The 11316-nt window shown below is 45.1% G+C and overlaps 1 protein-coding gene across 1 annotated transcript; it reads left to right on the top strand.

Annotated features, from left to right (window-relative positions):
* The first annotated feature begins 2133 nt into the window (after positions 1-2133).
* LOC143786245 (uncharacterized) lies at positions 2134-11092 on the top strand. Its single transcript, XM_077275519.1, has 7 exons — positions 2134-2236; positions 5025-5133; positions 5404-5473; positions 9305-9394; positions 9499-9712; positions 9805-9964; positions 10075-11092. The coding sequence occupies exons 1-7, from the start codon at positions 2134-2136 to the stop codon at positions 11090-11092; spliced, it is 1764 nt and encodes a 587-aa protein (XP_077131634.1).
* The last annotated feature ends 224 nt before the right edge of the window (positions 11093-11316 follow it).

The raw sequence follows: 11316 nt of genomic DNA, 5'->3' as shown, positions 1-11316 counted from the left end.
AATTTTATTCATTTAACAATGTAACAAGTTAATTGCTAAATAAATTTGGGATTGAGAATAATGTCACATTTGCATGTAGCTGAAAAGTGGGGCACTGGAGTTCGTTACTGGTGGGTCCTTGGCACCCCAGTCTAACACTGATGGCTGCTCCTGCGCTGATGGCACTCCAGCTCACAGTCAACTTTCCCTAATGCGCCCTGTAAGGCCCTGAAATGAAGGAAAGGACAGACAGTATATACTAAACACAGCAGAATAAAGTACTTTCTAGGCTAATGAAAAATGAGGAGACGTAAAGTTGTCACAGGAGTGCAATCAAATAAAATATATAGATATCTTAGTGGGGAAACACAGTAAGGGAGGAAATGGTGTATGCAGGTGGAAAATTCATAACACCATATATATTGCACCTATTCCCAGTTATACTTAATAACCTCCTGTCTCATAAATAGTGGGTATTTTTTAGAACAAGTAGTGATCACCCATACTTAATAATTATCAAAAAATTGGTATGGTGCCCAAGTACCAATTTATTGCAATAACTATTAATAGGTCACTGTATATGATGGTATCACTATTCCCAGGTCCTTAAAAAATATACCTGCCTTATTCCTCCATTGCACCAATTTTACTGTTCATTATCGCCCCAAGGTTGAGGAGCATACATATAAACCAAAAGAACAATTAAGTGTGTATCTCTCATTGTCTGTTTTTTTAAAGAGGGGAATCTTGAAAAACCTTATCACAATACTAGTATTTCCCTACCTTGCTGCTGAGGTTGGCACACTAGGACCTGTGCTGATGATGCCCCTGCTCATTGTCGACTCCCACGTAGTATGCTTTGTTAGGCCTTATGGTGATGAAAGGGGGAAATATATGAAGACAGTATATCAAAAAGCCGAATCTGGTCAAAGGTTTATATAAAATCTCAGAGGGTTGAGAAATGCAGTCCCTCAAGTGCAGTCTGATAAAGCAATGTTATTTAGAAAGGACAGGGTACATAGGAAATAACGTCTACCTTGCTGGTGGCTTTCCAGTGGGTGTAATACCCAAAACAGATGGTTACACTAATAATCAATAAGTCATCCAGTATAAGGATCAAAACAGGGTATCCCTCTACTCCCGATTCAGGGAAGGGAAGAAACAATTTCCCAACACCACTAGTGAACCCACATACTATTACCCTAAAAAATCAAAGTATATGCAAGAGACACTAGAGCTATTAAGTATGTAATTCTCAATTTGTTTCTCCTACAGTCAGTTCATCAGGAGGCATACTTAATTTTAAAGTTAATAAATAAAATATCTCAATAAGATGAATAAAAAAATCAGTAATCCATCAGATGAATCAAAAGCATAAGGGAATCCTATGTACAATAGTGGAACGGTGTCCATCCATCTATACCAGGTAGCTGTCAGCCATATATGTGTTGTGAATGAGCCCTCTATTTATACTAAAGGCCCCCTGTCCCTAATTATTTCATCTGCTCTTATGCATCACATGTGTTGCAGTAATAGCAACTCTGGGTCAGAAGGTCCTGTTGTGTAGGAACAGTGATGCATCCCTGGACAACACTGGCTCCATTATAGTCATGGTGCTCTACGCAAGAGCCCTGTTGTTGTCTCCTGCCACTACACATTGCGTACTTCTGGGACGGTGGAATGCACCATAAGTTTCACTCTGCAGGTGCACCTGTGTAAGAAGTCATCACACACTGCCCGGCCACATAGTTGAGTGGTTATGAAGAAATAAAAGTGTGTCCCTTATTTCGCAGGTGCACTTTAGGGCAATTATATATATTAGTGGAATAGATATGTTTAAATGGCTTGGATTTAACCCTAATAGAGAAAATTGAGGGCCTGGCTTCCCTGATTGTAGGAGTGCTTAAAAAGAGGACAACTTAAAAAAGTATAAAAATTTGTAAATGTGGGCCCCCTGAGGGTCCAGTTGCCACAGAGGTACTGCACCTCATCCAGAGGTGTGGTACTCCGCTTTCGGGTAAGGAGAGGGCACTACCCGGGATTCGCACATGTGCATCCAACACGACACTGCTCCAGGCTAGGGGGAGGGGCCCCAGCTCTGGTGGGGAGTGATGTGACAGCTGGAGGGAAAGTTGTCAGTAATGTGGAGTTGCCATGGAGACAAAAGGGTGGAGTCAGTTTGGAGTTTGTGAGGAGGAGTTGAGAGGAGACGTGAAGGAAGTAGCTCATGAGAGAAGGGGTCCTAGGAGCCAGGAAAGTGAGGAATCCACCCATGGTGCCCGAATCCACGATGGCAATAGTTGGGTGGAGTGACCAGGTCGCCATGGGGGACCGGCCCCAGAATTGTGGAGGAACTGCAAGTCTCAGCTAGCAAACCGGAGGCTGTGGACTCTGTATGTGCCACAGCCAAATCCACACACATTCGCTAAAAAGGCAGCCACATAGAGTCATGGGGACCAGGAGAGAATCACCCAACAGGACCCAAGGCTGCTGGCTTGGGAAACTGTGTGTGAGGTGCAGGGCAGGAGGGCGAAGCCAGCGCAGAGAGAAGGAAAGGGAAGGTACACAAGGAAGGGAGTCTCTGAAAAGTACACCCAAATTACCTGAGAGCTGGCTGGACCACAGATCCGGAGGACACAGCGCCTGGCTGGTGATTGTACTGGAGAGCTGTGAGTAAAGTGAGAAAAGTGCACCCTGCTGTGTCCTCAGAATTATTACTGCTTCACCTGCCCTGTACTACAACAGTCCATCATTGACTTTAACATTTTAACTACTACCAGGGGACAGCTGTAACATCTCTGCTGCTTCACCAACTGCCCCAGTCGACCTGAACCGCAGCATCGGCCATTCCCTTATTGCTGAACACCACGGGTGGTGTCACAAACTAATCCCCTATAAACTTTCTTCCCCTTCATTTCAATTTTATTGGATGCCCAGGGCCACAGACCAGGTCATTGCTGCCGTGACAACACCCTGAAGAACCGTCGGACCCAGCCCGAGTACCCCACAGCCCTGGTGGGTGCTCTCTCTCTCTCTCTCTCTCTCTCTCTCTATATATATATATATATATATATATATATATATATATATATCTCAAGAAATGCAAATATAGATATAGAATTTCAGTATTATTAAGTAATGATACTGGCCAAACCCTATTGAGGGCAATAGGCCCAGCGGGTTAAAAAACCTGTCGGTGGTGATAACCACGGGAACAGTGGAATGAACTGATGCCAAATTAAGGATGGGGGTTTCAAATAAAACACCCAAAATATAGTTGGTCATTAAGGTCAGAAGAATCTCTGCCATATATATATATATATATATATATATATATATATATATAAATATAAATAGTTAGGAAAGTAACATAGGTAGTTGCCAGAGAGTAAGTGCAGGCCTTCCTGTCTAGGAGCCTCAATTACACAGGCAACCCACCAGATAGAGACCCCACATTTCAAAAAATATTAGTCACACATCACTAAAGTGGCATCAATTTCCACAGAGTAGAAACTGTACAATAGGCATCTGACACAACTTTTACTACGGGCAACCCGCCAGATGAAGACTCAAGTTGGAGTCTCTACATTTCAAAAAATGGTTGATATCATCAGCAGCAGTAGTAACAGCAAGCACAGAAGACACCACAAAGATGGCACATACTGAAATAATGTGAGGTTAAAGCATGACACTAAAAACAAAACCATCACCTAGTCTGTCCAGTTTGCGACTGGAGTACAAAAGTCATTGGACATCCATGACTTGTTCATTTTGATGAACATTAGGCAGTCTACACTTTCAGAGCACAGCTGGATGTACATATCCATCAGGACACCACCAGCAGTGCTGAAGACACATTCTGAGAGAACGCTTGCTGCCGGGCATAACAAAACCTCCAAGAAATGTCAGGTAAACTCATGCCACTCTTCCATTTTTGAAGACCAAGATGCAAAAGGGTCCAACCCCCCCGATGGCATTAATATTGAGTTCCAGATACTCCTGTACCATACTCTCAAGTCGTTCACAATGTGTCAGACTTGTTCTCTGTTCTGCTGGTGCATGGGCTGGTCTAAAAAATGCGTGAAACAACTCACAGATATTGTTTATGCTACATAACAGTTATGCCACTTCTGGTGCTAATGTTTTTGCAATGATGCCATGATGTTCTCAGGGTTGGATGTCTAGAACTGGGATGCACACTGTGTGTATCACTGCTGTCTTGGGGCAAACCAATCTTAAGATTGTCTACAAGCGTGTTTCGATACTCCAGCATGTGTGCATCCCTTTCCAGGTGGGAAGCATTTGGCTACATTTACTCTAGTACCGTGGATCTAACAGAGAGGCAACCCAGTAGTCAGCACTATTTCAAATTCAGCAGTAATAGAAACAGCCAGGTGAACGGCACTAAGGGCAAAAATTCCACCTACATCTCAATGGTTGATCCTCTTTAACTGAAGACTGGCAGTAGCAAGCAATCAGAAACAGGTGCTCAGCATCAAAAAATACAAGCTTAACAAGATGAATAAAAAGAAAATGATGTGGCACTCACCAAATTGCTGAAATAATCACTATGTCCTTTATTTGTTATTAGTTTTTTGGACGTGCAGGTGAATGGAGGCATGCGGGGAAAGGACAGATGATAGCTGTTTGGCATACAACACGCTTCAACAGGGCCTGGACTGGTGGCTGGGCAACTGGCACTGGGGGACTGTGACTGCCATCAACTTCTTGAAACCGACTGTATCCACCAGGCGGAAAGGCAGCATTTCCGCGTCCAACAGATGGAGATGGTGGATTTCAAGCTCTTAGCTTTGGCATGTTTAGGAGGAAACATTATTTTACGTGACCATAACTGCGGAACCGAGGACTGGCTGCTCTACTGAGAGAGGGTGGATTACTGAGAATAGGGCAAACTGCTGGACTGTGAGTGAGGTGCAGGCGGAGATGTTATGGTGGATTGAGAAAGATGTGTTGTGCTAGGTGATACAAAAACAGCAGTCATGTTTCCATAACAGCTGATGGGCTTTCACTCACCTCGACTGTAGGAGGTAGACAATTGGAGTTTCTGCGGCTGGAGACCTATATGAGAAGACTTGACACAGTAAAGCAGGAGGAAGAAGCAGCAGATGGGGTTGATGGGAAGGCCTGTGGTTGGTGAGGCCCGCTAGTCCGTATTTTAGTGCAGTGAGGTTCCCACACTAAGGCATGTTGGTCGTGCATGTGCCAGTTCCTGCATGCAGCCAGCTTGCATCTAAGGATAAAGTGCTTGTTGTGTTTGCCTCACTTCATGTCTGAGAGAGAAGCCGCAATGTAACCTACTTGTCCTCCTCCTCCACCTCCCTTGCTGAGCAACTTATCTGCATACCTCTGGGTTCACACCAAGTGGGATATACAACCTCACTGTAATTCTCTCTGTTCTCACAGTCCTCATCCTAAGAGTCACCCTCCTCCTCTTTCTGCCCTGACACCACAGTACAATCTGTGTTCACTTGAGGTATCTGAGTCTCATCAGGTTCACCCCGCTATAGGTGGTTAACATCTGGTGATGAGGGTCTGGATTCTGCTCCGACCCTATTTCGTCCCGCCCCGGATCCAACATGAAAGAATTTTGGGCATTGGTGCAGATGCTTTCCTCCTCTGGATTCTGTGACTCTTTGGAGCAGACCTCTGATGCCCATGGAATAGAATGTGTGAACAGCTCTGCAGAATGGCCCATCTGTGTTTCCCCTCAGTCAGTTGGGCATTTAGAAATTTTTGATGCAGGGGGAAACAAGCATGATTATTGTGCCACCTCTGAGGGTTGTACAGTGTGTGATGTTAAGGTGGAGAAAGAGGAGGAGAGGCCACATGATGCAGCGCTTGCCATCCACTGGAGCACATGCTCTATCTGAGTTTCATTTACAAGGTGTACCACTGTGCGGCTACCAAAGAAAGGGAATGGAGTAGCCCATTCAGTAACAGATGTTGTCAGTGGTATTTGGATAGGATGAGATGGTGTTTACTCACTTGAGCTTTCATTCACTTTAACACCTAACCCACCTACACATCTAACACCAAGCCTGTTTCCCCTTCCATAATGACCTCACTTTTTCAGACTCATGTTGTTTGTATCCTTCCCCTCTTGTATCCTGCTGTTTCAGAACCTTAGGCCCACAGCTGTCACTAAGGCTACTTTCACACTAGCGTTAACTGCATTACGTTTTAAAACGTCTTTTTTCAGAAAAAACGCATCCAGCAAAACTTTTTGCTGGATGCGTTTTTTTCCCATAGACTTGTATTGGCGACGTATGGCGACGGATTGGCATACGTCGTGTATGTTTTACGACGGATGCGTCGAAATTTGGCGACACGTCGTCTCAAAAAAACATAGATTGTAACGTTTTTTGTCTCCGCCTAAAAAACGTGTCGCGACGCATCCTGCGGCATACGTCGTTGGCTGCAATGGAAGCCTATGAGCGACGGATGCGTCGGGACACGTCGTACGACGCAATACAGCGCTGCAATACGTTTTTTTACACTGAGCATGCTCAGAAGAAGTATTTTGTTGCCAATTGGTCAGACACCCCCAAATCTATATAAACCTGGCCTGGGCCTTCAACCCCACATATGCCAGCAAGATCCAGAGAGAAGACTGCCAGCAAGAGCCAGAGAGAAGACTGCCAGCAAGAGCCCAGCCAGCAACAGGACCCCAGCCAGCCACAAGACCCCAGCCAGCCACAGGAGCCAGCCACCATAGAGCCAGCCACAGGAGACAGACACAGGACCCCAGCCAGCCACAAGACCCGAGCCAGCCACAGGACTCCAGCCACAGGAGCCAGCCACCATAGAGCCAGTGTGAGTATTGCAATTTTTGTGTGCATCTGTGTGCCTGTGCATTTGTGTGTGTATATGAGGTACTGACTACAGAAAGAGCTTAAAACCTGAAGAGAACCTGAGGCCTGCCATCGTCCTGCACCAGCCAGTGCCATGCTAGAGTCCAGATGCAGCCTGATTCCAGCCACTGTGAAGACCTGCTGCTTCAGCCAAAGGATTGTCAGCCTTTTGTATGTGTGTGTGTGTGTATGCGTCTTCTGATTGGGTTCACCTTTCTGCCTTTGTTGTACATATGTGTATTTGCATAAAGCTATGTGCGTGCATGTGTATGTGTGTATTTTTTTACGGCTGTGTGATTTTGTATCATGTGCCTGCACCATATTATGCCTTTGCCAATTTTATGCCTGTTCATGTGGGAGGGTATGTGTCCATGTGCAGGATTGCATCAGGATGTGGTCAGGATTTTCCATCAGTATTTGTACGCCAAAACCAGGAGTGGGTGATAAAATCAAAAGTGTGCCTGTTTTCCTATTATACTTTACCTAATTTTTACACTCCTGGTTTTGGCTTACAAATACTGATGGGAAATCCTGACCAAATTCTGATGCAATCCGGAATGTGGAAACATACCATGCATGTTTTTTGTGTACGTCTTGTTGATTGCATGTGCATTTGTCCATGCTGTAATTGGTTATTTGCCTTTTTCTGATGTATGGACTGTATAGTGGTCTGTGCAGCATGTGGTTTAAATGTGTTTTTTTTTTTAAATCTGATGTGTTTTTTTAAAAAGTCTAGCGGTCTGCAGCTTGTGGTTTGAATGTGTGAGTGTGGGGTTTTTCTATTTAATAAAAGTGTTGATTTTATTTTAATTACTGTTATAACCATTAGCAGTTGAAGTACTTGTATTTAAAATAAAGAGCATGTCAGCTCCTAATTGTGATTTTTTAAAAAAGAGAGAAAAAAAATAATAATAAAATGTGTTTTAAAAAAATGTCCGTAGTATTATTTCATAAAGGTAAATTTAAAACTGGTGTATGTACCAATGGTTACACATGCAATACAGGGTTGGCTGAGGGCTAATTTTTTTAATAAAGGTTAACTTGTAAAGTTTTTTTTTTTTTTTGGGGGGGGGGAGGTTATTTTTTTTAAATAAAATGTGTCAAATATATTTTTTCATAGTGTTAACATTTTAAAATTTTATTTTTTGGGACATGGAAATGAATGGTATAACGTGCAACTTTTTGGGGGTTTTTGTTGTTCACCTGTATGAACATTTCTGACATCATTTCAGTAGGGTGTTTATCATTGAACATTACCTAGTTCAGGGGGTGGTCTAACTATAGATCCATTATACATATTAACAGATAAACCAGGACCGCAGCCACTGACCAGCCCACTAGGACCACAGCCGCTGCCCACCAGGACCACAGCTAAGTGTTAGAAGTAAGTTTTGAAGACCCACAATCTGCTACTTCAATGTGTCGAGCAGATTGCAAGTGTCTCTTTAACTTACAGAAACACCAGGACCACAGCCGCTGCCCACCAGGACCACAGCCGCTGCCCACCAGGACCACAGCCGCTGCCCACCAGGACCACAGCTAAGTGTTAGAAGTAAGTTTTGAAGACCCACAATCTGCTACTTCAATGTGTCGAGCAGATTGCAAGTGTCTCTTTAACTTACAGAAACACCAGGACCACAGCCGCTGCCCACCAGGACCACAGCCGCTGCCCACCAGGACCACAGCCGCTGCCCACCAGGACCACAGCTAAGTGTTAGAAGTAAGTTTTGAAGACCCACAATCTGCTACTTCAATGTGTCGAGCAGATTGCAAGTGTCTCTTTAACTTACAGAAACACCAGGACCACAGCCGCTGCCCACCAGGACCACAGCCGCTGCCCACCAGGACCACAGCCGCTGCCCACCAGGACCACAGCCGCTGCCCACCAGGACCACAGCCGCTGCCCACCAGGACCACAGCTAAGTGTTAGAAGTAAGTTTTGAAGACCCACAATCTGCTACTTCAATGTGCCGAGCAGATTGCAAGTGTCTCTTTAACTTACAGAAACACCAGGACCACAGCCGCTGCCCACCAGGACCACAGCCGCTGCCCACCAGGACCACAGCCGCTGCCCACCAGGACCACAGCCGCTGCCCACCAGGACCACAAAACAATGTCCTCTTCTGACAGCCCTCCTCCACAGCAACAGCGTGTATCAGTAAAAGTTAACGCAAAAAATGGGTTTATTTTTTTTTGGTTTTTTAAAATTACATTTTGATGTCTAACCACATGCATAAATTATGTTTCAACAGGAAGCTGAATCAGATGAGGAGCTGTCAGAAGGGGGCGAGACGGGTGGAGAGATGCTAGTGGAGGAGGAACCAAGTGTAAGTAGTGGTGAAACAGTTTTTTCGCACATCACACTGCACCATACACAAAACAGATTTTCATACATAACTAAACACAGAAAATATATGCCTACATTACTGAGAATTTTTTTTCCTTTATTTCAGGCTGCTGCTGCTGCTGCTCCTGCTGCTGCCGCTGAAGGTTCTCCCAGACAATCCCAGAGTCGGCGGACTCGTCGCCGCGGTCGGCCATCAGTGAGTTTTTTTTTTTTTTTTTTTTTGGGAGGGGGATTCTATTGGTACTTAGTGTTTCAGTGTACTAATAAGTTTGTTTTTCTTCTTCCTTTTTTTTGGCACAGGCTTCACAGCGTGCTCCCGCAGTAGATGACGATGAAGACGATGACATCAACATTGAGAATCTAATTGAGGAGGTTCGCGAGCGGGAGCCGCTGTGGAACATGGCTGACCGCAGGCATGCTGATACCGGTGTCACCCGTCGGCTCTGGGACGAAGTGTGTCGCAACCTGTTTCCAAGGCGGGAGAGCCTTCATCCTCAGCAGCAGAGCAAACTAGGTAAGTATTCACTTTCCAGTGATGTTTTGAGCTGACTGTAATGTATTGCATTTACCATTTTTTTATTTTTTTTTTGATTCTTGTCTTCACAGTTGGAAAGGTTAGGAAGCGGTGGCGGTCACTGAGGGATCGCTTTAAGAGGGAATTCAACGATGAGATGAAGGCCCCGAGTGGCTCTGCAGGAAGGAAGAGGAGCAAATACAAATATGGCCAGGCCCTCTCCTTCCTGAGGCGAACCATGCTGAGCAGAGTGTAAGTATTCTACAGCCCACTAATAACCATGTTAACCTGTCTACTTAGTTTGCTTTCAGTCAGGGCTTTTTCATTCCAATGTATTAATTTATTTATTTTTTCTTTCACAGCACCTTCTCCAGCCACCGGGCGCCTGCATCTTCCTCTGCGCCCTCTGGAGCGATCCCTCCTGAGTCCGCCACTGAGGGCCACGTCGGTAGGCCCCACACCTCTGTCCCCTCCTCTGACCCCTCTGTCCCCTCCTCTGACCCCTCTGTCCCCTCCACTTCATCCGCCCCAAGCAGTGGAGCATTATTGCAGGCTTCATTGCTCGCATCTGATGCTGAACAGTTAGCGTTCCCTTTACCCCACCCCTCTGATCCTGCCACCTCGACACCACCATTAGGTTCGTGGCGGCAGCGACAGAGGGGTCAGGAAAGGAGCTATGCTCCTGAGTTCTTACACCTGAATGCATCCTTCCAAGGCTCTTTCAAAATTTTGGGAGAGCAAGTGACTGCTGGTTTCAACATGGTGCAGTCACGCATCAGTGAAACAAGCCGTGAAACCAGCAGTCGCTTGGATAGGCTGCATTCAGCTGTAAGTCCCGATCCGGCCAATCTTTTTTTCCAATCCATGCTCATGAGCATGGAGAAGCTTTCTTTTGAGCAACAGATGCGGGTAATGAATACCTGCCATAATGCTGCACTGCAGGCCATTAATGAATCGACCCACACACCTCCCCACACCTCCACTCCAATTCCACCCCAGGCCCCATTTCCACACCATACCCCCCATTACCAAACCCAGCCCCAATACCCACACCAGCACCATTACCAAACCCAGCTCCAATCCCCACACCAGCACCATTACCAAACCCCACGCCAGTCCCACTACCCTACCCAGTCACAATACCCGACCCAGTCCCCACAACAATCCCGGCCCCCAGACCAAATTACTTCCCCAATGTTTTCCTTACTCAACTTTTCTCTTCCCCCTACCCCAACACCACCCCCCTCTGGTCAGCCTCTTGGTTTAACCCCCCCTTCCACTGCACCCCAAACAAGTAGGGTTTCCCCACCTATCGACGTGGTCCAACCTTCCTGCCCCTCCTCCTCTCATATCTCCACCCAACACTTTGAAAATTTGTAAAGTGTTATTAATGTAAATAATATTATAAAAAATGCTCAAATTTTTTTTAAAAAAAGTTGGAAAATAAAAATATATTTTTTTTGCAAAACAAAAAAAAAAAAAGAGATAAAATAAATTTCTGATTACAATTCTACTCTTTGTGTGTGTGTGGATTTAATAAGGTAATATAATAAAAAAAGGTTTAATAAAAACAAACACCAGACATGTAAAAGGTATAACATAAT

Source organism: Ranitomeya variabilis, chromosome 7 (assembly GCF_051348905.1).
Source record: "Ranitomeya variabilis isolate aRanVar5 chromosome 7, aRanVar5.hap1, whole genome shotgun sequence".
In the NCBI taxonomy this organism is placed as follows: Eukaryota; Metazoa; Chordata; class Amphibia; order Anura; family Dendrobatidae; genus Ranitomeya; species Ranitomeya variabilis.
The sequence above is the reverse complement of the archived record's forward strand: the minus strand, read 5'-3'. Positions and strand labels throughout refer to the sequence as shown.